General features: G+C 38.3%; 4 protein-coding genes and 1 non-coding gene across 7 annotated transcripts; all 5 read right to left on the reverse strand.

Annotated features, from left to right (window-relative positions):
* Window positions 1-3320: 3320 nt before the first annotated feature.
* LOC126592621 (signal recognition particle 54 kDa protein, chloroplastic) lies at window positions 3321-8134 on the reverse strand. The gene is made up of 14 exons (XM_050258374.1): window positions 7933-8134; window positions 7666-7801; window positions 6710-6879; window positions 6436-6588; window positions 6241-6318; window positions 6003-6128; window positions 5795-5897; window positions 5246-5346; window positions 4767-4904; window positions 4536-4679; window positions 4326-4401; window positions 4128-4213; window positions 3853-3978; window positions 3321-3673 (listed from the first exon to the last, which is right to left on the reverse strand). The coding sequence occupies exons 1-14, from the start codon at window positions 8116-8118 to the stop codon at window positions 3569-3571; spliced, it is 1728 nt and encodes a 575-aa protein (XP_050114331.1). The 5' UTR covers window positions 8119-8134; the 3' UTR covers window positions 3321-3568.
* Window positions 8135-8194: 60 nt separating this feature from the next.
* On the reverse strand, window positions 8195-11978 carry LOC126592625 (uncharacterized). 3 transcript variants are annotated; one of them, XM_050258379.1, is made up of 10 exons: window positions 11661-11966; window positions 11477-11589; window positions 11197-11374; window positions 11031-11093; window positions 10804-10905; window positions 10549-10704; window positions 10027-10146; window positions 9559-9685; window positions 9333-9453; window positions 8195-8334 (listed from the first exon to the last, which is right to left on the reverse strand). In XM_050258379.1, exons 2-9 carry the CDS (start codon window positions 11572-11574, stop codon window positions 9341-9343), a joined length of 957 nt encoding a protein of 318 aa, XP_050114336.1. In that variant the 5' UTR covers window positions 11575-11589; window positions 11661-11966; the 3' UTR covers window positions 8195-8334; window positions 9333-9340. The 3 variants fall into 3 exon arrangements, with proteins under 3 accessions (XP_050114336.1, XP_050114335.1, XP_050114337.1); XM_050258378.1 differs by lacking the exon at window positions 8195-8334 and adding an exon at window positions 9163-9206; XM_050258380.1 differs by lacking the exon at window positions 8195-8334 and having other exon boundaries at window positions 9193-9453; window positions 11661-11978.
* Window positions 11979-12342: 364 nt separating this feature from the next.
* On the reverse strand, window positions 12343-16370 carry LOC126592622 (rho GTPase-activating protein 5-like). Its single transcript, XM_050258375.1, has 5 exons — window positions 15459-16370; window positions 14704-14824; window positions 14441-14560; window positions 14044-14274; window positions 12343-13191 (listed from the first exon to the last, which is right to left on the reverse strand). Exons 1-5 carry the CDS (start codon window positions 15911-15913, stop codon window positions 12568-12570), a joined length of 1551 nt encoding a protein of 516 aa, XP_050114332.1. The 5' UTR covers window positions 15914-16370; the 3' UTR covers window positions 12343-12567.
* A 4710-nt stretch (window positions 16371-21080) lies between these two features.
* Window positions 21081-23326, reverse strand: LOC126594429 (probable small nuclear ribonucleoprotein G). The gene is made up of 4 exons (XM_050260732.1): window positions 23168-23326; window positions 23005-23027; window positions 21463-21584; window positions 21081-21351 (listed from the first exon to the last, which is right to left on the reverse strand). The coding sequence occupies exons 1-4, from the start codon at window positions 23200-23202 to the stop codon at window positions 21289-21291; spliced, it is 243 nt and encodes an 80-aa protein (XP_050116689.1). The 5' UTR covers window positions 23203-23326; the 3' UTR covers window positions 21081-21288.
* Window positions 23327-23415: 89 nt separating this feature from the next.
* On the reverse strand, window positions 23416-23487 carry TRNAP-CGG (transfer RNA proline (anticodon CGG)). The gene has a single exon. It is a non-coding gene; the product is annotated as a tRNA-Pro (tRNA).
* Between the last annotated feature and the right edge of the window lie 2821 nt (window positions 23488-26308).

The raw sequence follows: 26308 nt of genomic DNA on the forward strand, positions 1-26308 counted from the left end.
AAAATATGATTGCGGAAATCACTATGTACTCAAATATGATCGTATATATACAAATAGAACTAGTTACGAACTTTTAATAAAATTTTACCAAGACCAAAAGTAAAATCAACAATAAGCGGGATATAAAACACGTTTTGTGCTCCCTCTATTAAGTCCTAGTATTCTCAAGTTTTATGTTTTTTATTATAACTTTGTGGTTCTGTGTATTTGAGTATACAAAAACTCAGGCGCTCAGGAAAAAATATCACCTTAATTTCCTTGGAGGTAGTTACTAGAGATGATCCTTTGTCTTCCTCAAAGTTCTTGTTTTCACCTGGATTCAATTCTGCATCCACATTAGCAGCTGGAAATGTCGAATCCGCCATTTTTTTCCAAAAGACAGAGAGTTTGTTCTTCCTTTCAAATTATTGCTTTTCTTTGTTTGTTTCTATGGCCGTAGGAAGGGAGGCAGGAGAGAAAAAATGTAAGGCAAGGACACGTGTCAGTACCTTTTCTTGGAGAACACGTGGTGAGTTCTTTAGGTTGAGCTGCAACGGTTTGTCATGTTTTTCTGGGTCTTTTAGGTTAACCAACCTACTTTTTTGTTTTGTGCTAAACTGTCCGTCAAAACCTCCGTGATCCATATTTAGAGGGCGCGGGAGCGAAATCTGAGTGTTGATGTACTGTGGACTCCTCAGACATTAATGTTGTGATTGGCTCATATTTTGAGCTGTTAACAATTAAGTGACTTTGTGTGTTATGCTTTTGGAATAGTGGCCAAATATGTCCATATCTCATTTTGGTTAATAGTGGAAGACAATGATGATGTTTCATGGGATTCTTTTGTTTTGGCCTTTTTTTATTGATTTCCCATTTGCATGCCACGAAAGTGGTTTTGGGTTTTGAGTAAAAGGCAAAGGGAGCATGATGGATCATCATTGTGTCTATGCAAAAAAGGAGAGGTTGATTCACTTTTCTGTCCATTTAATTGCAAAGAGCCGAAGTGGAGAAAGGGTGAGAGAGAGCATCCGAAGGAGAACACAAAGGAGAGAAAATATAGAGTAAGAGTGAGAAACTCTTGGGGAGAGTGAGTCTCTTAGTAAAATGCTGTGAGGGTACAAGGGATTGGGGTTTGGGTTATGTCGATTTAACTCAAGTGTAACTTGTACTGTTATTCTCATAGTGAAGAGCAATATCTCTCCGGGGACGTAGGCAGGATTTTTGCCGAACCTCGTAAATTTGTCAGTGTCTTTATTTCTTGTATTTTATTATGTTCAACTGAGTGTGATTTTTGGTGAGGTTGTAATCTGAATCTCGTTTCCGCACTAACGAACGGGCCAAGACACAACAATTGGTATCAAAGCTTTGTTGGAAGCTATGGTTCATTGACGGTTCAGATTTTTTATTCACCATGATGACTACAAACATGTCATTTTCAGTTGAGAAGTTTAATGGGAAAGGTAGTTTTACTCTCTGGCAGATGAGAGTAAAGGATGTCTTGACTCAACAAGGCTTGGCTAGAGCTTTGAAGGAAAAAGATGGGAAGCCTAAAGAAATGACAGATGACCAGTGGGAGGAGCTGGAGTCGCGTTGTGTTAGCACAATTCGACACTGTATAGCTGACAACATTATCAATAATGTTATGGATGAAGATTCTGCGCCTGCACTCTGGGAGAAGTTGGAAAAACTCTATATTGCTAAGAGTTTGACCAACAAGTTACATCTGAAGCGGAAGATGTACAAGCTAAAGATGGATGAAGGCGGGAATCTCATGGACCACATGAATGAGTTCAACGGATACTTGGATCAATTGCGGAAAGTTGATGTTAAGGTTGAGGAAGAAGACAAAGCCCTCTTACTTCTTACCTCACTTCCAGATTCGTATGAAAATCTTGTGACAACCTTACTGCATGGAAAAGATACAGTAAGTTTGGAGCAGGTGCATGCTTCTTTGATGTCTTATGATACACAAAAGAAGAAGACCATTGTTGATGGTGGGCACGAGACTGCTTTAGCTGTTCAAGGTTGGAATCGTGGAAGAAAATTGGGAGAAAGATCTGAGAGAGACAACAGGTTCAAATCCGGTTCCGGAGGCAAGGTCTACAATGCTACAACTGCAAAGAATTCGGGCATAAAAAGAAAAATTGTCCTTTGAGAAAAAGAAAGGATGATCTTGGTCCGGGTTGTAGCAATTTTGTGGCGGAAGACTTCGAGTATGCCCTCTAGGTACTCGAAGCAACACTTCTCCTGGTGATGTATAGTCTCAAGTGTTGCAGGGGTTTTGCAGCAGGTGGAGCTATGGGATTCACAGGTGATGAGATGGTCCTGAATGAGGAGAAGTGTGAGGAATATTTGTCTGGTTTGACGGGTGTTGCTGGAAATGGGTGCACTGACAAGTTTCCAAGTTGCAGACAATAAAGAAGGGGAAAAACCTATTGGAGGAGACGAGGATGTGTCGAGATCCTGTCTGAAGCTAAAATTGTGATTTTTAGCTTGCAGCAGCTGCACATGCATTGGCAATGACTGAATCGAAACAGGACCAAAGAGGTTGATTCAGGGTGTGTATGCTGGTACGTAAGGCCAATGGACTTTGGTGATGGGTGCAAGGATTTTTGCACAGTATATTCGCCAAGGTGGAGATTGTTGTGATTGGCTCATATTTTGAGCTGTTAACAATTAAGTGACTTTGTGTGTTATGCTTTCGGAATAGTGGCCAAATATGTCCATATCTCATTTTGGCTAATAGTGGAAGACAATGATGATGTTTCATGGGATTCTTTTGTTTTGGCCTTTTTTTATTGATTTCCCATTTGCATGCCACGAAAGTGGTTTTGGGTTTTGAGTAAAAGGCAAAGGGAGCATGATGGATCATCATTGTGTCTATGCAAAAAAGGAGAGGTTGATTCACTTTTCTGTCCATTTAATTGCAAAGAGCCGAAGTGGAGAAAGGGTGAGAGAGAGCATCCGAAGGAGAACACAAAGGAGAGAAAATAAAGAGTAAGAGTGAGAAACTCTTGGGGAGAGTGAGTCTCTTAGTAAAATGTTGTGAGGGTACAAGGGATTGGGGTTTGGGTTATGTCGATTTAACTCAAGTGTAACTTGTACTGTTATTCTCATAGTGAAGAGCAATATCTCTCCGGGGACGTAGGCAGGATTTTTGCCGAACCTCGTAAATTTCTCAGTGTCTTTATTTCTTGTATTTTATTCTGTTCAACTGTGTGTGATTTTTGGTGAGGTTGTAATCTAAATCTCGTTTCCACACTAACGAACGGGCTAAGGCACAACAATTAACAGCATCATGATCATAAATCTCACGTGCGCATGAACAACTGACCGCAATATATTTAAGAGCCTTGCAACCGCAATGCATGAATTTCTCATTAATACAAAAATAGATTGCGTACAGAAAAGTGAATATACAATGAGCTTGGTACATAGCCTACTGCAGGAACATCAACTCTCACAAAGTACAGCGATCATGAAGAATATGCGTATACTTGTGCAGTTCTACGCAAACAGATCTGACTAATCGTGTAAATTATCAAGAGCACGCATCTCATTGAACTGAACTCCCCTTTGCTATGCTCGCTCAGTTCCCGCCTCCGAAACCACGAGGACCGGGCCGAGATGCCGAGTCAACAAACTGCTTCCTTGAATCAGATCGTCGCTTCCGCCTTGCAGTGCCGGGAGGAGCCTGACAAAAGGATCCCAAACCGTAAAACATGTATCCAACAAGCAACAACAATCTACGATAAATGCACAAAAAATGGCAAGTGCGAATGGCAAAACTAGAAGGCATAGACATGTTATACAGTTCAATGGCATGGCGTATGAATTACAGAGAGCGCATAAAAGTAACGGAAAGTAAAGCACCTTTTGTTCGGTTTTGAGAGATTCTTCAAGATTGTTCAGTGCAGGAATAGATCCGCCTTCCATTACACCCATTAGATTTTTCATACGAACTCGCATTTGGAAGAGTTGAGCAACAAGTTGGCTCACCTGATATTGTCATCAATGAGAACATTACGGTTATATGTAGCAGCTGATCGTAAAAATATGCGTGTGTGTATATGTTCAACATCTGCAACCCGTCTTTATGGGGAAGCTAACATGAGGAGATGTGAACCGTAGGTAGCCATTGCACATACCTGCTGCTCTGTTTTCCCGGACTCTTGAGCAACTCGTTTTCTCCTGGTTGAAGATTCTGCCAACAACTCTGGCTTCTCCCTTTCCTCTGTGATCAAGGATGAGAATCAGAAAGCCAAATATAACCCACAGCGCACCATGAAGCATCATAAGTATCATCATTAAATACTAGTTTGAAGAAATCAAGAGGAATAAGATACCGGGGGTCATCACTTCAATCATTGCTTCCATAATCTTTAAACTCTTCTCTGCTTCTCGAATTTGCGCAGGAGTAACCTGTTCAGTCAGACAAATTGGAAAGTTCTAAGAATCTGATACAACCAAAAAAAGGAAGCCGCTGGATCTCAGCAACTATCACATTTCAGGTCATAAGTAAAAACGGAGGATGGCGACCAAACAGGCTTTCATACTTTGCCCATGCCAGGGATCATTCCAAGAACACGAGTCATGGAACCCATGCGTGCAACAGCACGAGTTTGCTTTAGGAAATCATTGAAGTCGAACTTTGCACTCATTATCTTCTTTTGCAAGTCTTCGGCATCTTCTTGTTTCATCTGTAGTGACAACTCAATCAGAACTACATTCATATAAATATTCGGGGAATCTGTGGTGGAATTTACAAAGGGGGAAACCCCACTTACAACTTCTTGTGCCTTCTCCACAAATGAGAGAACATCTCCCATTCCTAATATGCGTCCTGCCATACGGTCAGGGTAAAAAGGTTCAAGGTCCTCCATCCTCTCTCCTCGCCCGACAAGCTTGATTGGCTTTCCTGATACCTGCCATTAACTCAATATTAGGAAAACAATTACAGAAAAGTATTTTCAGAAGCTTAACTATTTTAGCAAGAAGAGATGCTTCAAAATGCAATTGCGTACACTGAATGCTAAAAGGAATGCAAACATCTTATATTGTACAAGGTATTGTTTCACTCCATGCATAATACTGAGAATAAAATTCTTGATAAATTATACAAACGTTCTTTCGAGATTTTCAAATCATTGTTTGTACCATAAATGCTTACTTTTAGCTTCGCAGTCCCTTAAAATTTATAATGAATAATAAATGGGGCAGAACAAATGAGATTACTGTGACAAAAGTAAGGCAACAGCAGGCAAACCTCTTTAACACTCAAAGCTGCTCCACCTCTAGAATCGCCATCTAGCTTTGTTAAAATAGCTCCGGTAATCCCAATCTCTACGTTGAATGTCGTGACTAAAGCTGCAAACTCAAAGAAGATAGTCAGCCTACTTCGACAAAAAATCTTAATTCATTTTGTACCATACCTTTTTGAACAATTGATAACTGCAATTGTACCGGATGTGTATTTGAAGTTTTGAACGCACTAAGAACATCACATGGCATGCAAACCAATCACAATATGTTTCAAATCAACAATTGAGTCTATGAATCTCATAATTCAATTCATTTCGGTATGAATTTGGTACATTATCTTGAACATTGTGTAGTGCAACCAACTTCCAAACTCGTAAGTGTGCATTAAACCGCCAAAACAAATACTACAGAAAAAACATGCTTGTTTTTCTTCTGTCTAATTTTTGCAGCAATAACGAAGAAGGAAAAATAAAATAAAATCTGTGTAATTGGGTGATTAAACTTGAAAGTAAATGAAAAAAAAAATTGAACTGTAAGTTTGAAATCTGAATACCTGCAGCTTCTTGGCCAGTCATGGCATCCACAACAAGCAAAACTTCTGTGGGGTTCAATACCCGCTTAACTTCTTTCAACTCATCCATCATTCCTTTGTCTATCTGTTAAACAGAAGAAATAAAAAACATCCAGAAAAAGTTAACGTAACCAGCAGTCGTTCACAAGATATCATCACAAAATGAAATAAAAATATGTAGATGAGTTACTTGAAGCCTTCCAGCAGTATCCATAATTACTACATCTATGTTCTTCTTTTTTGCCTCCGCTAAACCTTGCCTGGCTATTTCTGAAGGTTTGGTGTCAGTCCCTGCTGTGTATACAGGCACTTTTACCTGTTACAAGGTATAACTTTAACATGAGAATGAACGCGAACCAAAAAATTAGAACATAAGAGTCACAGGAAACGTAAAGTCGTTCACTTTATTGGCAATGAAAGTTGCATACCTGTTCACCTAAAATTACAAGTTGGTCAATAGCAGCAGGTCTGTATACATCACCGGCGACAAGCATAGAACTCTTCCCCTGTGAGTGGTGTATGTCACGGGATCAGAAAACGGAAAAAGTAAATTTTGCATAGCTCTAATGCATATAATAATGGTATCAAAAGAGGGATATGCTTGTGGAAAATTGGAAATGCACCTGTTTCTTAAGGTAATTAGCCAATTTTGCGCATACAGTCGTCTTCCCAACTCCTTGTAAGCCAGCCAATAAAATAACAGTGGGACCAGATTTTGCAAAGGTAAGTTCAGACACCTCTCCACCCATCAGTTTCACTAGCTCATCATTCACAATCTGAAAGAAGCCACAAACGACTATCATAATTCATTAGAAATCAATGCTCAACATAAACTACCTAGCTTGTCGTTGAAATGAGTAAGAGAATTCTGTATCGTTATACAGCATGCGAAGTTACCTTGACCAATTGCTGATCTGGCTTCACTCCTCGAATAACCCCGACACCAACAGCCTGGTCACTGACAGATTGCACAAACCTTCTTACAACAGGAAGGCTCACGTCAGCTTCCAAAAGAGCCCTCCTTATATCTCTCATAGGCTCCGCAATATTCTCCTTAGTCAAAACCTCTGCAGTACACAAACGTAGTAATCAGTGTGATCATGCTGTGGAATTTTAAAGGGTTTTTTTTTTTTTTTACGTAGAAGCCCTTGATAAAGAGGTCGCACTTGGTGCGATGGCAAGTGTCTTCGCCCATGAGCGGTAGGTCTCGGGTTCGAGACTTGGGAGCAGCCTCTCCATAAATGGGGGTAAGGCTAGCCGACATTCACCTCTCTCAGACCCTGCGTAAAGCGGGAGCCTTGTGCACTGGGTACGACCTTTAGAAGCCCTTGATAACATTACACTTTAGAGAGAAAAAAACACTTCAAGGCCAATACCTTAGAAGAAAAAAAAAATCACGCCGACTCTTCAACTGGAGAAGCGCATCAATTCCACAACTAAGTATCAATTAGAAAATGACAATGTGACTCGTTGAAGGGTTTTTTTTCCTCTCCAATTGAACTCTATTAGAGCTCATTTGGACTGCTATTGTAGGAAGCACTTCTGCTCATACGTGCTTCTTCTAAAGGTGCTTTATTATTTTTAAACATGCAAAAACGCTTTATTAAAAATCCAAGTGCATCGTGACAAAACACTTGGAACTTGGAGGTGCTTTCTAAAGAAGCACATAGCAATTGCTTCTTCAAAAAGCGCTTCTACCATTTAATAGTGCTTTTGGTTGTTTAAAAAAACACTATTAGCCCTTCAGGAAGCAATCCCAAACAAGTGCTTTTTAATAGAACTCACTTGACCCTATAAAATTTGATTCAAATTTTTGAAATGCACAAGGAGTAAAAGTGCAAAAGAAGTAAAACCTTCGCCTTTGAGCTTGCTCCAAGCCGATTCGAGCCCGCTGGTCAACTGGCCAAACATTTCAGCCCTCACAATCCCCCGCAACTCCTTTCGAGTAATCACAACTTGCTTGGAATTCACCCAACCCCATATCTCTCTCTAACAACAATTCAGCAAACACAAATTTATCAACACACAAAAAAACAAGTACGAAGCTTTCATTGCCGATTCCAAATTCCAAACTATTTTCCCTCGTTTTCTCGGAAAGCAAACAAGATTTAAGGACTTACAGTGAACAAGTTTCTAGAAGTGAGCCAAGCGGGGTTGCGCGAAGCTGTCCAGGACGAGCCCAGCCTGGCCGTTGGACTCCTCGCCCCTGCGTACTTGGAATCGGAGAAGCCTCTGCTGGTGGACACGGAATGCGACGTCGTAGAGAAGTGGCGGGAAGCAACGGTCGAGAAATGTACGGCTTCCATCGCCCTTGAGATTTTTCTTTTTCTAGGCCAAAGCTGATTACTCTATCCAATATCCATGTCTGTTATCCAGTTAGTTGGGTGATAAGGTGCTTCGCGCACCAACGCAATTACCGTAGACCCTCAGTATCACGTCCCCTCTCAAATCGATCACGTAGAGCAACGTTTTGAATTAGATTATATTTTGTAAGGGTAGTTTTTACTTCTCACAATTTTCGACTGTTAGATCAAATAAATTGAACAAGATCGATGCAAAAAATTAATAAGGGTACGTGAAAATTAAAAAATTAAAAGTAAAAATAAATATGTGTTCTTAATTAATCAGAGCGTTCCGAATTCAATTTCTTTCTTACTCTTAGCAAAACTTTAGAATAGTAATATCATTTATGATAGTGTTCTTAATGCTTACTATTGAAATTCATGAACAATTTCTTTAATTTTGTCAAATTTTTAAACGAGATTAATACGCAAATAAACTGTTCTATTTATCCTTACTATTCTTGTCGCGTACTCATAGGCTCATAGCCATGGGGGAGAAGAAAAAAACATTGTTTTATATTTTATTCAAGCAAATCAGGCTAAATTGTAGCAAAGATTCATAATCAATACCACGAAATTAATTTTCGTTCGTAAACCCTATTAATAGTTTCTCATGTGCTCGAATTATGTCATTTGTTGCACTAGTAATCATTTTTGTTAACTTTGTCAACTTTGCCGTTAAGTTGAGTCATAGAATAAGAATTTCTTCCAAAATATAAGAAAACGAATTTTTGAAATAGAGACTTGGCTCATCAAAGATTGAGGAACTCCTCAAGATACCTCGTAACTTAGGGACCGAAGTCGTAGTGATGAAGAACCTGAGGGTTTGCGGAGACAGTCACTTGTTTATAAAGTTCGAATCGAAAAGGAGGTTTTGGACTCGAAATCATGAGAGAAGTTGAGGTGAAAGGTCGCTATCTTGGCTTGAAGTACTCATCGGCTTTTGGCTGTTGAACACACAAACAAAATGCCAGAGAACAAGTTTCCTAAAGGTGTTGGGCGACTTAATTCCGGTGATCTTGGTTCCGATTTAGCGGGTTCAAGGAACTTCTCTGTGACAATACATGGGTTTGAAGTACAAACTGTTCAAGAGAATCACTGGCTAGGAAACTTGATACTAGTGGAGCAAGACGACGAAGATATAGGTACATTGTTTGTAGAAAGAAAGAATTACTTACAAATATAATCAACAATTCAATCCGCCTATTGGTACGGCCGCATCAGTTCCTGTAACACATTCTTCTTCAACAAATGGAATAGTTCTCCGCACCGTCAATTGTAACGGAGCGTTTTCTTCGCCTGCAAATAGTTCAAATTATAAAGTAGAATTTGTTTCTGAATCATTTCATTAATCCACAATAAAAATAAAAATCATTAAAGAAAAAGAAAGTGAAAGACTCTCACCTCCAACGGTTTTATGTCTTTCCATACAAATGGCAGCATAATGAGAACCGGCCAACTCTAGAAGCGAAAATTGCCAATTTCTTGTGAGGTTCACGGGGCCAAAAGGTTCAACACTTATTTCGGTTATCTAACAACAGAGTGAATGATCAAAGGGAGGCCAAAACTTCTTCAAGATAAGTAAATTGCATGCTAAAACCAATATTTAGATCAGAAGTAATTTTTATATAAGCTATATGCGGAAAGTGAAGACGGTTGAGAATATCCTCAGGACTCCATATAAGCTATATACGGGAAGTAGTTTTTGCATAAGCTAGAAACAACGATAGTAGACCATTGTAGTTCTACACTATAGTTCATAATTTCATAGCCAATTCACAGCCACGGTTATCCCCGGACTCTATATAAAACGCTTTCAGTGACCCATGGAATATGTTGCAATAAATTTGTGTTTATAAGTCTCTGACATACCTCAGAATCTACGTCCCCAGATAAATTGATGCCTCTCTTAGCTGCATCCCTCAATCGAATGGTGAAGGTATTAAACGGAGAAGCAGAGAAGCCCTTTCCCAATGCTTTCACATATGCCTCCTGGAAGGGAGAAAGGAGAAAGGAGATTGATGGCAATAAGGAAATGCTTGGGAAAAACACAGCCTGGATGTGAAGGTATTATGCATTTTCAGTATATTCGTGAGCTCGTATTAAATTTTATGGATACCCCAGTTAATTTCAAATGTTTTCCGTCGTTCATCCTTACCCTTGCATATGATCCCTATATAAGTGCTTTTATGAGTTTCTTTTCCTTGACCAATCTCTGGATTTTTTTTTGGAAAATCATACAAACGAAAGTTTATTGCAGAAGTTAACAGATTTTAAGGCTTGCCATTTATACCTCAGTCATGTACCAATTCAAGTGTTCATGTAATGTAAGATTTCATACAACTATTAAAGAAAAACTGGATGGATTATCATTATTCAAGCAGTCTCACAAACCTTGAGAGTCCATAATTTTATAAATTGTTGACGCTGAATTTCAATGTCCGAAATAGAAGATAAATGTTCCACTTCATGAGAAGAAAAGTACCGTCGAGCAAAAGCTAAAATATGGTTCTTCAACTTCCGCTGCTTGTCTTCCACATCTATTCCAATCTACAATAGGAATCAAAATCACGTAAGTTTATTTCTTCCGTAACAACATTTCTGCAATACACACAATCATACGTATACTTGAATACTCCCAATACATACGGGTGAATCCACAGTTACACCACAAGCTATCAAGGAAGAAGTGTGAGAGAGGTTGAAATGCAACGGTGGTGGCTGCCAGCCATCTGCAATTTGCCACTCTACCTATTCAAGTAAGCTATAAGAACGATTAAAATTTGCTCCAGAAAAAGAGCTCAAACAACATGATTGTAAGAAAAACCACGTCAAGGAAATGAGAGTATACACAAATTTTCACTAAACATCAATACCTCAGGCTTCCCATGATTGTTCTTTTTAAACTTTAAGGATCTCGGATCAACTCGATGGTCTGTCTGATCTAGTATTAAACAATATATCCACATTAACCACACAAACAAGAAACAACACAACTAGTCATTTTCTTCAACTTGTATAAGCACAAATGAGGTGACCTACATATCTCGATATCGTAGTGCGAACCAACGCCCGGGCAAGCAATGCTCTTTTCTGGAGCTCAATCCCACGCATGCCCAAAACATCATCTCTCTCAGACGGTGACAGAAGCTCGAAATACCGATTCAAAAGGCCCTCACTCTTCACCTCCTCAGGCAAAACATACCACAAATGACTTTCCCTGCAAAACCCATCATTTTTAAGACCCAAAATTTGAGAATTCGATTTCAAAAAGCAGTAAAATGTGATTGAAAATTGTGGGTTTTGTGGTATATACACATACATTCGAGAAGGAAGTTGAAGAGGGAGCAGAGAGCAGAAATTGTTATGGAGGGCATGAATGTTCATTCTGTAAAATGGTCTGCGTCTGAATAATATCATGCGTGATACAACAATCTGTGCACAAAGAAAACCACCATATGAACACCAAGATATTGAAAGCAAAGCAAATCAAGAAGTTGGGTTACCTCTGAAGAAAGCAATCTAACTTTGCTGCTGGTGTCTACCAACACAAAGAAAAGAAAATCTGCTTTGAAAATTCTTGAAAGATGCTGCCATGAAACATTGATTTGCTCCGACGATGAAAGCAAGGACGGGGAAAGGTGGAAACTTGTGGAGGTTTGGGTTTTGGGCTCGGCGGGTTTTATCACGAAATATGGGTCGGGGTTTCTTGACCCAATAACAGCGGCACTAGTCCCACCCACTTTCCTTATTTCCCGAATCCACCCGTACAAACGGGTAATTCGAGGAAAATAATCAAACCGAACTGAACCGAAAAACTTCAATTCTCAGTTTTGCCGTTTAAAAAGTCGAACCGGATACCATGTATGGTGTCAATCCACATACAACTTAATTTTTTTTTTATAAATCAAATATTAGTGTAGAATATTACTTATAATAACAAAATTAATAAAGTCATAGTCGTCTTAACCCTCCTTCACGCTCTCGTAGTCTCCATCTACACCTCCAATGATGTCATCCGAATTAGTGTTTCTCTTAAGAGTTGATTGATGGATCCGTGTAGTGTTTGACCTGAATCTTCAAGTGACGATGAGGCAAACCCAACAAAACAAAACGAATGAGTTCAAGGCCAAACCAAATAGACCGAACACAACCTAGCGAAACTTGTATGTGAGGGGGCGTGTCGAATAGGAGTCTCACATCAAATGTAAGTGAGAGATATTAAGTTAAATTCCCGTCCCTACTAGAAAATACAGAAAATATTAGAATGGGTTAGAGAAATGTGTACAAGGGACAAGGTTAAGAAGCTTCATCCACAAACAAATGTAAAACACAAATCACATCATACAGACAGAGACATACACAATATAACCCAAATCTCCCCAACACCCGAAAACACATCCAAAACACTCTTCAACGCCAACCTTCAGCCAACTCCGTCCTCGAATTTATGCGGCTAAGAATTTCACTTCTTTTGCTCTTATCTGCAGTCACAGCAGTTTGAATCAGTGGCTGCTCGTTTACCTTCTTGGGCCCCTTCTTCAGATTCGAACCGCTTGATTGACCACTTTTGATCTTCCTAACGTTTGGCTGAGCCTCTCTACCTGAACCTGTTAAACCCTGATCTTGGGGCCCGTTTGCCAAAGAGCCAACTTGGGATACAACCTCGCAAGGACAATTATCTGCCAGAAACCGGTTTCCTCCCGGAATGATATTCTTGATAGAAGATAGAAAAGTTTGAGATCCACTTTCGGTTGTGGGATCATTTTGTGTAGAATGAAGGGGGCTCTCTAAATCAGGTTCTTCGCCAACAAATACGCCCTCCTCTTCATTTTCCTTGTTAGCCTCCTCGTTGGCCTCTTTGTGATATGGTTGAAAAGTGCTTTGGTGCTCATCCTCGTCAGAAGGCTCTAGGCGGGGTACAGGGGCTGTTTCCACCAAAGATTCCTCTCTTTCTTTTAGTGTCTTGACAATAAGAGTCTTGAGGAAATTCATCACTTGGACGGCATACATCAATGCAGTCAAAGGATCTACCATCTGCGGAAAATGAAAGTTACAAAGGCTTGTTAAAAATAATTTGACAACGTGTGGCTTAGGAGTGGTTTGGGAGTGAGATGCTTAAAAAAAAGCACCCATGAAAAAAAGCTGTGAGGGTTTTAGGTGTTTGGTAAACTAAAAAAAATGGCTTATTTTGGAAGCTGCTGTGAGAATAAGCTGAAATCAAAGGAAAAAGCTAAAGCTGCTATTTGCAGCTTTGGAAAACTGGCTTTTTTTCAAAGCACACGGAGCTACAGTGCTCCTTTAATGAAAAGACCTACTATCAGACTGCTTTTTTTTCCAAAAGCACTTTTACAAAAAAGTTTACCAAACACTCTGCTGATTTATTTCACAACCGCTTATCTCACAGCACAGCCGTTTATTCTCACAGCAGCTTTTTTTCAAAGCACAACAATACCAAACCAGAACATATGACAACATGCTAAAACAAGACTATCACATCTAACCCTAAATGGAAACTGAAAAAATATACCGGATGAAGAAATTTATCACACCGCGTAGTTATCAGATTAGTAATGGTTTTTCCTAGGTGATTCATAACAAGACTGATTTCCGGTCTTAGAACATATTAAGCATGTAACAGAAAACCTGCAATAAAATCTCTCTCCAAAAATTATACCTCTTCTTATCCCATTCTAATTCATTCTATATATCTTTAAGCTTTGAACATAAAAATTGCCGATGATTGATTATTGATAGCCTGATATTTGAGTTAACACATTGGCTCCTACTCTAGTACATAGAACGTGTTGGCATGGATGTCGCTAACAATGAAGATTATGCATGAAATCGAGGTGCTTTTTAACTTTAGACAGTAAAGTTTTCACTCACATGAGTCATGTTTGGTGCAAACACCATGGCAATATTGCGTGCATTCATCTTGTTGAAGTGTTCCATTTGTGCAACATCAGCCATTAGGTTTACTGCCCAATCCAATAACGCAGCTTCTGTTGGAGGTAGGAGCCTAACAAGTTCAGCACACTCCTCTTCCGACTGGGACTGCATTACCTGCTCTGGTGTTAGAGAGTCTAACACAGCAGTTGGAAGTTCTCGGAACCAAGCCTGAGAAGCAACAGTACATGAATTTTAACATCAAATGTCATTTTGTGAACTGAAAACGCTCGAAGATGAGTTCACCCTTTGGTTGATTGTGGGAGGGGACATGGAGCAATGACAATAAGACGGAACAAAGAAGAAGACTAGTCATTAACAAACAGTAAAGCCTTACCTTAATAAGACCGGCCAAACAATGCACGTCAACGCCCTCCGGTATCACTCCCCGATTTAATTGGTCCCTGACGTACTCCTCCTGACTGTTCTCAGCATTAATTCTGAAGATCCCTTCAGCCTGCATGTATGAGTGAACTTCAGTTTTTATTGAAGATAGTTTGAAACTTTGAATTATAACAAAGTGTCTGAAATTATGTCTTCTAATCACATTCTACCCCCGACGTGCTGTAAGAAAGGAATATAAGCAAAAGAGTGATATACCTGCAGACCACCTTGTGCATACAAATGTCTCTGCATCAAAATAAGTATTGTTGGGACACTGTTCCCTCTGGCATCAAAAGAAAGCTGCATAGACTCTGTTGAGACCCCAAAAACGTTTGCGCTGCAGATGAAATCAATGTCAGTATAATACTTAACCTTACAACCTTATTGATGCTGTTAAAATGAAAATCAAAAAACAAAACAAAACATAAATATACAACAGACTATAAGTATCAATAAAGAACATTGGTGTATCCAATTCTACTACAACAGACATGTTATACAGTAATCAGAAAATTGGCATCCATTGTTCCTTGTTGATACATGTTGAAGGATAAAATTAATGGAATAAAGTACAATAATTGGTGAGTCTTTTGTGAGAAAAAAAAAAAAAACTTTCTACGGAGCAGAATCAAAGCAAGCAAAGCAGAATAATGCCATGTGCCAACACAGAAACTAAAACAAAACGACGATTTATCATCGAAATTTTCCAGCAAGGCATAAAAGAACAAAAGAAGGCAGCTCCAAAACCCACCCAGAAAACACGTTAGAAATATTTATCCCCAATACCACCAAATGAAACCCTAATACAGGGATTCCCAATAAAAATTCAACAAACCCAATTTTTATCAAGATAAAAACTTTCAAGAAACCCAATTATCAGAAACCGAAAACTTTAAAAACCCATCAATCAAAACAGAATTACAAATGGAAAAAAAAACCCAATAAAAAAAGATTGAAAATTTGCAATAGACCTGGCACTCGGAGCCCTCCTGGGGACCTCAGGTTCAAGCTCAACAGGCAAACCAAGAAACCCATTGAACCGATCAAAGGTGACATGGGCAACATGCCTGACATTCGAAGGCCACCCAATCTCCATGGAAGAAAGCTTCCCTCTTCCACTATCTGCACTATTAGTACTGCTACACCCAATCAAAGACCTCCTGAAAGCAGTAACCAAAAGGGTCACAAGGGAAAGCTGATCACCCTCTCCGTCCCTCTCCTTCTTCTTCCTCTCTTCTTCCTCTTCGTCTTCGCTTTCGTTTTCTTCGTCTTCCTCCGAAGCCAAATACCCCTGGAGGGTATCCTCTAAAAGGGCATGTGGGTATGGTGAGTCATTGGGTGTAGGTGGAGCAGCAGCACATGGAGTGGAGGAGCTTGGAGGGGAAGGGAAGTGAGATGTGGACGGTGATTGGAGTACCTCGGTCATGTTTTGGAGGAAAAAGATGCAGTCTTTTTGTGATGATTGCTGGGCTAATTAATTGGGGTTTTGACTAAATTTGGATTGTGAAATGTTTGGAGTTGGAGTTGGATTGAAGGAAGGGTTTCGGAGGAGGAGGGTGAGACGTGACTGTCATCACTTTACTTGATTTTTCTCATTATTTTTCATATCTGTCATTGATGCTCAACTCAAAGACTGAAGATGTTTAGAGAGAGAAGGAGAGATTGAGTGGTAGGTTGAGAGATGGGGATGATGGAGTATGAGTAGAGAGAGAAGATATTGAATTGTTTATTGTTGTGGAGGTCTTTGGACAGATTTGCAGGAATAGAAGGAAAAAGAAAGAGAGGAAGAGGTGGGTGGTGTTTCTGTTTCCACTTCTCAGCAAAGTCATCCAATATATATTATCTGGCTGGATTTGTATGAGTAAGCCGTTGCCGTAGCTAAAAGTTTTACGCGCAAATATGAGAGGCTTTGTGTTTCTCTCACCGTCACTACAGAGGTTTGATGTTTCCATTGTCCTATCCTATGGTGGCCAATCAACTTTTGGCCTTAGCTCGTTCTTGAGAATGAGTCCGAAAGGATCAATATATCGTTGTGACAGTATTTTAAATTAATCGAGTAATTATATATAAAATAATTAAAATATAATACGTTATTGGTTTGTAATGATGTTGATGTATCTATCATGTTGTAGATAAGTCTTTTTCCACTCTTATTAGGCTAGATTGAGATTCATTCTGGATCTTAATGTCTAGAGTCCAAGGACCACGAAATTTGGATCACTCAAACGACCCTCATTTCATTTGCCCATCTCATTAACCTACCTCACAAAACTCCAAAAACTTGAATTGCTCGGATATCGAGGTCCGTATGCTTTGGACATTGAAATGGGAGGAAATCTCAATCCCATTGGGCCATGTGTGATAACAGTTGGAGATTGCACTTCATTAACCTTCAAAATAGAGGAAAATTTAAGCATATTGTGATTTTCACGCCCTGCTTACTCCTTATGCACTTCTTTTGTTTTTATTTCCTGATTTTTTTAATTCATTTGACGTAAAGAGTTTATCTTATTTAAAATCACCTATTTTTTTAAATTTCTCAAATTAATTTAAAGATAAGAATTCGACCTTCAGTCTCACATAGATGATACTAGTTTATGGAGTTAAATCACATTCTTACCAACACCCAAGGGTAATTATGAAAATGGGGACCAAAATCTTAGATGAGATAAAATTGATGCAATGTTGGGACTTTTGGGCCAAGTGGAGATATTTTTCTCTTTAATTAGTAGTGTGGTAATGTTGCAAGGAATGCAATTAAGATATGATTGAATTATTACCCTTTACCAAGCGTGGTGCCAAAGGGTGGTTGAAGTTGGTACTTAAGCTGTATGGCAAAAGATAGACAATTCAAGCATGAGGTTACACTAAATTACTTTTTTTATTATTTACTCATTGGAATTATATTGTAAACCAAACACACGCTGACAATTATAAGTGATGAGTTGCACCAATGGATAACATATTCTTCTTCATCTTATTACATTCGGAGTAGGATTTTTTTTTTTTCCTTTTTTCTCTCCTCTTCTATTTGAATGATCATAATTAAGTCACGTCAACTTCTTGTATTTGACTTCTTTATAGAGAGAGAAAGACAAAGTGAAAAGTGTGAGAAGAGGAAAGAGAAGGGGAGGGGAATTAGAGGGGAGAGAATCCTAGTCTCCCTTCCAAATCTCCACCCTCACCCCCTCTCTCACCTTCCTCTTTTTATTTCTCTTCCTATAAAAAAAAGTCAACCCAAGATGTTGACCTGGCTTAATTGTGACCGATAACATAAGATGTGATTGAAGAGAAAGGGAATTTGGAGGAGAGAGAATCCTACCCATTGCATTTGCATCTCAGTTCAAACTTTCCTTTTTGTTTAGTCTAGTTTAGAAGTAAAAATATTAGTAACTAAAAGAAAACAAATTGATGCCACTTGGTATTATAATCTAGTAGTATTTCTCTTCACTTGTAAGTGAGGTAAGTGAGGTAAGTGAGAGGCCTTAGGTTTAATTATCGCCAAATGCGAAGTTGAACCATATTATTATGGAAAACTCATTGTAAGGCTAAGTCCACTCCCCCACCCCCTTAATGTAGATACTATCGTTTGTTCCAAAAAAAAAACGTTGATAATTATAAATTAAAAAATAAAAAATAAAAATAAAAAAACCATTTAGGGAGCTCATTTGAAGAAGAAAAAAAAAACCTATGAACTAGCCACTTCTGGAGTGTTCTAAAATCAAACATAAAACTTATGATGTAATGATAAATAATCTTAATTACATGGTTTACAGATCTGTTACGAAAAGATCCATATTTATGTAAGTAGGCCTCCTAACCGCTTGCACAATTGAACTTTCAAGTTTCAACCCTTCAATAACTTATCCATAATGATCGAGTTGTCCCAATCTTTATGTATAAATACAGAAAGAGGAAAAGGAAAGGATAAGCAACTAGCAACAACGAAGTACAAGTCAAGCAATGACTTGTCTATCTTTTGGTGCAAATTGAGGAGATTTCTATGGTGCTTCCGAATATGTGATACTTTAGACTTTTTAATCTTAAATTTTTAAGTCTAACGGTTCAAAATGTCCAAAATAACATGTACTTGAAGTATCATAGAATTTCATGCAAATTCAAATCCGTCACAATTTTTTTTAACAAACGATATTATCTACACTAAGGGAGAGATGATGAGCTTAAACTCACAATGAGCTAGTAATAATGTGGTCCAAATTCGTTTTTGGCGAGAATCGAACCTAAGGCATCTCACTTACAAATGAAGAGGAATACAACTAGACCGTAATACTAATTAGCAAATCTATCACAATCTTTATATCTCAATATTATGTACTCCAAACACATGTGCCACGTACAAACTCAGAAGGATTGCTAACTTTTAAAAGGAGAACCTTAGGGTTAGGGGACCATTTTTCTTCATTTGAGCAGAGCTGGTGAGGTTTTTCTTATCTTACTGTATATAAGCATGTTATGTGTGTCAAGTCATCGATCTAAATCTTACATCCAAACGTGCATTACATGATACGATGCTTCAAACTATACGATTCAACAATTTAGCAATGTAACATGTAGAAGAGCATCTTCAACGAAAAAAGTTAAATATAGGGAGTTAAGACGGATTTGAGCTTTCTATTTGAATCACGAAATATAAAAATGGGGATATAAAGGGTTTTGACCTTCCAATATAGGGAGCTAAATGGAGTTCCTCCACTTTAAGATGATTGTGTTATCTTACACACTTTTTAGCAACTTCGCCTAAAAAAATAAAAAATCAAACAAACGGAGAAAAGCCGGCTATCGGAATCGAACCGATGACCATCGGCGATGTTGTATTTAGACTCTATTTACTCTTTTATTTGAGCAGGAACTGCGACAATGAGTGTTGAAAGTGTGGTAGCTCCACCTTTACAACCCAACATGGGAGATGCTCTAATAAGAAAACATTTTTAAACAAACACCTAACGGCCCAATTAGTCCATTAGTTCTTCTTTCTCACTTGTTTAAGGAAGAAAGCATGGGATGAAGGAGCGAAGGAGAAGGAAGGAATGAAAGAGAATCTATGCATAAAAACTTAAAAAGTTAGAGATGTACGAAGTTGCTTTTGATCCCAGCTCCCTTCATTTTTTTAAGACAATAAGATAATTGCATTAAATTCATCTTAATTACGAAGAAGGAAATTCAAACTTCAGCGTAGAGAATTGAGCACGCTGTTCTAACCGAAAACTATTAAAAAAGAAAAACGAAAGCGACACCAAACTTGCATCAAATGTAGCAAACTTAGCATGCACCATTGCCCGAAAACTGCATTAAAGTTGTAGGCAAAGCAACCACAAAGCGCATGTCGATAAAGGGAAAGGCAAATGCTGCTTTCAATCCAAGCTTCCTCAGTCGGCATTTTTTAGTTGCCGTTGCCGTTGCCGTTGTCGTTGGCTAATGGCGAAAAAATATGCAAGCATCAAACAAAAGTTGGAAACACCGAAAAAGGTGAGGAAGAAAAAGCAGGTTTAGCGCGTCGTAGTCGAGGGTTTCTCTCGAGCTGTTTTTTTCAGGCAGCAAAAGATGATTTAGAACTTCCCAGGAGCAAACGCAGCTAGCCGTTGTGTGGCATCTTTCCCTCATTCAAATTCAAAAACAGACAACCGTTAGTGGTTTTCATTCAAACATGGCATGCTCGATAAAGCTTTTGCTTTTACTATGACCGCCAGTGACGCAGATTCTGGCTAGGGGTGGACACATTTTGGTTTGGTCTAGTTTTCCGAATGAAACCGCAAACCAAAGCATAAAATATAACTAATTTCGTTCGTTTAGGTTTTGCACAATTCATTTGGGTTGGTTCAATTCCCTTTGAGCTCATCCATAATATAACTAATTTTGTTTAGGCCCCTTGATTGGAGATGAGATATGAATACAGCATGACATAGCTCATAAAAAATAGCATCTTACAAAGCTATAATTCTAGATTAGGTTATGTTCAGCCCCTTCCGGTTGGAGATAGCCTAAGAATAGAAAGAAAATTTTAGAGATTAACCGGTCCGGTCAAATTCCGATCAAATTAATGAGGCAATAACCCAAACCAAGTCTAACCAGTCAGGTTAAGGTTTTTGAGTCAAAAACCACACCAAACGCATGGGTTCAGACCGGTCTGGTCTGGTCGACAAATTATCATAACCTTTAATTTTGGCATCTTACTATTTTCTAATCACCAACAATCACATATTAAGTTCAATAATAAGCTGTTTAGAACTAAGGTACAGAGTGTTCAAGCTTGAACAGTGTGAAGGACCAAAACACAAGCAGAACTAGGCTTCCCCGAACAATTAGTAAAGTTTTCTCACACAGTGAGATGTCTTATATTCGATTCTCGTCAAGGGAGAATTTGAATCACATTAAGAGTCCGGGCTCAAAACAGATCCCGGTGCCTAGTTCTGGCATTCGACATGCATAGCAGGCCACCATCCGACTACACAGATATACGTGCAAAAAACAAGTTAACTCAGAGTTCATAAACAAACAAGAGCTCGTCCCAACTCAACTGAAAGGGAGGAGGGAAGCACGCAGTAGCTCGTTTAAATAAGTCTAGAAAGTAGATATTAGCGAAGAGAATAAATTCGAAGTGAGTCATATAATCGACGTCCAGGGTGACAATTACATTGTATATTATCACTAGTCAAGTCAACTAACTAGAATTCCATGACAACCAACACAAGTACATATTACCATAAAATCTCTATGAAAAGGGAATCTACATATGACCAACAGAAAATACATCGAACTCAAAGGAATGCAAACCCGGAATCATCACTGCATTTTAGCCACCGGTTCGAGAGCTTCAACTGTAACTACACTATTGCCCCTGATCACCTGCAGAAACAGAAGTTAAGGATTAAGCAAACCAACCAAATTACCGGAACATAATGGCAAATGGCAGTGGAATTATAAAAATAACAAATAAAGGAGAAAACTGGGACCTACCACCATGCCAATTTCATTCTTTTCGTCGCCGTTGACTTCTACGGTGTTGTCAACGACCAGGTTCATGAACTGGTCAAAACCACGGAGGGTTCCAACAACCATGCGGTTGGCATTCATCTTGACTGCAATCCAAGACATCGGTTAATTCAGCCATTTCCATTTAAACTTCTCGTAATGTTGAAGAGAAGAAAATATAAATTCCAACGCATTAGAATCAAGGAAAATTGTTTCGGCAAATTTAAGACATAAGGGTTTGACCTTCTCCCATTTTCCCCCAAACTTCAACAACTACATACAAAACACAGTAACTATTCCTATTTAAGTTTTATCCCAACCACTCCTAGAGAGGGGCAATCTAGCGAAGCAAGAGGGACAAGTTATAACTTGATTTTCACACAGTGATCCCAGGTGATCAAACATCTACAGTCTAAAAAAATTTCAAAATGCCTAATGATTTTAAAAAGGAGCTAGAAGCCCGAATAAACTCATCATAATATCATGCAAGTAAAGCAACTAATAAGCCCGTATAAAAACAAACGGCATATCCTTGCTAACGAATACAAATACATCTTTATGTGCTCAGACGGTCAGTGTACAGGCATTAGAAAGTGTCCCAACAAATCCCTACTTGACTAAAAATGTACAAGAATATAAAATCAAACTTTTATTAAAGAAAAATTAAACAAAATAAACTTAAGAACGCTGCGAAAATAAAGGCCATCATCGACATGCCAGCTCCCAAATCACACCGGATTAGGAATGCGAAGGCCTCCCCTTTTTTATCATTTTGTTTGAGGCTAGAGAATTAAATGCAGAAATAGGGGAAGGGTTCCAAATCTTTTTTGGTTCCTGTTCAAAATTTCACCTATACCTGATTAAAAAAAAATTGATTTTCTTATAACGTAGGAGACATCTCTATTTTTCCCCGGGGGAATCCTTAGAATTACCATGATCAACCATTAACGAGTAATCCTAATGTGGGGAGGTGGAATCTTCTAGTTCTTTCGATTTGCCATTCACAGCACAGAATTATAGAAACCAAGCTTGAATGTATGTCATGAAACTCAACTTAAAGTTCATGTTCACATCAATTTAGAATTACATATTCATTAACAAGTTACTTTGACAGTCTGAAATCATGACATTCAACAACAAATTACTGCCAAAGAAAAAACGTAAACCCCCCGTCACGCCCACAAAAACAAGCATTGGGTTACAGAAAGCGATCGTGCCTTTTAAAAATGATAAGATAATAGTAAACCAATCAAAACATAACAATATGTAGTATTATTATCTTTTGGCCTCAGAATATTTGGTAGTATCAATTACGGTTTCTGTAAAATCTCAGACTTCTTCCAAGAAAGCAAAACAGACAGATCCTTTCGTTACTAACTTTTCCACTTAGTATTTAATACCCAGATAACTGAAATTTATGGTTAAATTCAGCTAAATTTTCCCAGCAACCAAACAGAGCAATAATGCAAATCCAGCAGAACACATAAAATAGAACAAAATTGAGGAGAAAATGCATCGAAAACTTACTTTGGAGCTTTTTGTCCATGTACCTGTTGAAATAAAAAAAAGCAACAAATTCGAATTAATTAGCACCCTAATTCATAAAAAAACAAATTCAAAAAATAACAAAAATAATACAGCAGAGAATCGGAACGACGAAATCGAGCATTCGACACAAAATAATACTTACTTTTTCAGATCCGGAGGCTGGCCTGATCTGCTCATGGCGAGGAATGAGGGAGAGAGAGAGAGAGAGAGAGAGAGAGAGAGAGGCTTCGGGCGAAGTCGACTTCTGCAAAACCCTAGCGAATGAAATATTTTTGGTCTCTTCGGTTTCTATGGAGGTAGGAAACGGGTTTTGATTGAGAGGTGGGCCATAAAAAGCCCAGTAACGGGAGACAAGGGCCCAATAAGCCGACAAAAAATGAGAAATATGTTGGGGTGTTGCGAGAATCGAACTCACGACCTCTCGCACCCGAAGCGAGAATCATACCACTAGACCAAACACCCGGTGATGGTATCGGTTCCGAAAACAATCTACTTAGACATTGCATGATAAAACTCAAACTTGATAACCTTCATCCGTTTGTGCTAAACTGCGGACTGAGATGATTTTACTTCCTTATGACATATGTGTACCCTATATGGCACGTTCTATTAATTTTCTGCCTTGGGGAACGTTTCTTTGTATCTCCAAGCCTAAGAATTGGACGATGCTGGTGTGTTAGTGATTGTGATCGATCGGCTTTGTTGACTAATGGTTTCGTCCAGAAAGTTTCAGGCCATTCAACCTCGGTTCCGCTTTCAAGTCACTCTTACGTTCTAATCGCGTCAACAGACGAGAAACTTTTCATCTCCGCTTGTTTAAAATTTGTTGTTAGTTGGTGTTATTTCCCCATTGCAGGTATGTTCTTCTCCAAGTCTTTCACGTTCCGTTCCCAACACAGTTGTCTAGTTGTAATTTCGAACGTAATTTACACAGTTGGTTGCTGGAGTTAGAGGATTTGGTGGGGTTGGGTTCATGTTATGGTGATTGGTTTCTTGTCTTGGTTGCTGGAGTTTAGTTTTGTCCAAAATTTAGGCACTCATAATTTGATTTATTCCTTTGCCGTAGGTTTCTTTATACTTTGTTGCTGTTTGGAGTTAATCTTGAAGATGTTGTTATTGGTGTCGCTGTTGATGGACGTGGCGTAGGCAAGTTTATGGTAGTTACGTTGGTATTTGTATGACGTTTTTGTTTTTGATATTAATCAGGCAGCGTGTCTTTTAATTAAGACGTAACTTTAGTTTTTGATATTTAGTTCGGGTTTAGATAGATTTGCTATTCTATGTACTATCTTATGATATTTAATAAAGCATCAAATTCATATAAAAAAACAATATTCTTGTTGCTCGCAAGAAGTTTATATATGAGTTGGTGTTGTAAATATTATTTATTATGTGGCCATTCACTTATGGATCAATACGTAATTAGTCAGGACTTTTCTACGTAAAAACCTATAAATAAACACTCTGATTTTTCCTCCCAATCTCTCTCTCGTCTCTCCTTGTTCTCTCTTACTCTACACTTTATTTTTAATAGTTGGTTAATAATATTGATCTCGAGTCATGCGTCCGGCTCCTCCCTTGTATCATCTGTATTAAAAAAAACTAATATTTCAAATGCTAAAGGAAAACATTATTCCAATGACATAGAGAGTGGAAAACAAGAGCACATACTATGTATACTATGGTCGTGGGAGATCTTGACAAACCCATGTCTCCGATAAGCCTCCTAGAACTAGAAGACTTGGGGTGAAAGCAAATCGACAACCACGCTTTGTCCCCACAAAAATTGGGCATCTTTTGACACGAACAAACACTTTTGTTTATATGTTCAACTATTTTAATTGTGTGATTTTTCTAACTTAAAGACTCTAAGAAAGTCAAAATTGAATACGAAAGTTTTGGAAGATTTTTGGTTGTCCACATAGATATATCCATCTTCTTATATCGCTCATCATATGATTAAGAAAAACTGATTTATTCAATCATATGCAAGCATCAAGCATCTCTTCACGACTTCGAGAAATTCTTATGTCTAACGATTATACTTATTCAGGTCCAAATGATACGCAAACACATTGAAACACATTTCCTTATAAGTGAGTCAAATGATCCACATTATTGTACTGTCGAACGCGATGATTTCTCCACTACTCAACATAGACATTTGTGGACGCTTGTTTATTAAATTATTTATGTATTCCTTTCGTTGAATTTAAATTTTTCAAAAGGTGTCTTTGGTGAATGGAGTATTTTTTAAGTACAAATGGGTGTCAATGTTTCATGGTCCAAATAAACAACTCAAAGTCTTCACGTATGACTCTTAGGCCTGGTCAATTCATACTGTTCCAAATATGTCCGGTCCACCCAATGTCCCTATTTCATATCTCCTAGTGAGTGGAGTTACTCCATGACTTTTCATGTCAACCATGCCTTTGCGTTTCTTATAGGCAAATGCCGGCCATGCTTTCTTATTTTTTTATTTGCCTAATATATAGACTTTCTTTATTCTTTGCTCCTCACACGTTGCAATCAAATTTGACTATTGTAGTAGTAAGTTAGAGCATCCCTTCTTGTCTTCATTATTTCAAATGTCAATGCCAAAGTTCGATAGCTTCTAGCAACATTCCCATTGACCACTTGTTTCAAAGAAAAATAACGTAAGTGGTAGATTTCAACAGTTAAGAGAGTTCGGTGGGTAAAAAATAAAAATAAAAAGTTCAAGTGGTATTGATGCGCATTCTTTGCAAGATGTGGTGGTTCTTGCGTAAAATCCTCTTATTTCAAGTGTCAATGCCAAGTTCAATAGCTTCTCGCAACACTCCCATCCACCACTTATTTTTAGGAAGAAGTGTAGATTTTAGATTTGTATGGTAGAGAACTCATCTCTGTATTCATGATTGTAATTCGATTCTAGCGATTGAGAGCTATATAGGAATAGATGTTTCAGATAAGGTTTTTCTCGTACATAACTTATCTATGCATTCATGATAAAAGTTCGACTCTAACGATTCAGGATTACCCCAGAATAGACAGATGTGAGAGAGTTTCTAGAGTTAGAGAAGTTATTTCGGTACTCATAACAAGAGTTCGACTCTATTCATTGGAAACTATCAACAGACAAATGAGAACAAGTACCTGCAGTAGATAACTTATCTTTGTATTCATGATAGGGGTTCAGATTCAACAATTGTGAACTATTTAGGTTGAGTGATGCTATCCTTAAACTCATTTTTACTTCTTACACATTCTTTTTAATTTCTGGCTGTTGAATCGAATGAATTGA

This window comes from Malus sylvestris, chromosome 12 (assembly GCF_916048215.2).
Source record: "Malus sylvestris chromosome 12, drMalSylv7.2, whole genome shotgun sequence".
Taxonomy (NCBI): domain Eukaryota; kingdom Viridiplantae; phylum Streptophyta; class Magnoliopsida; order Rosales; family Rosaceae; genus Malus; species Malus sylvestris.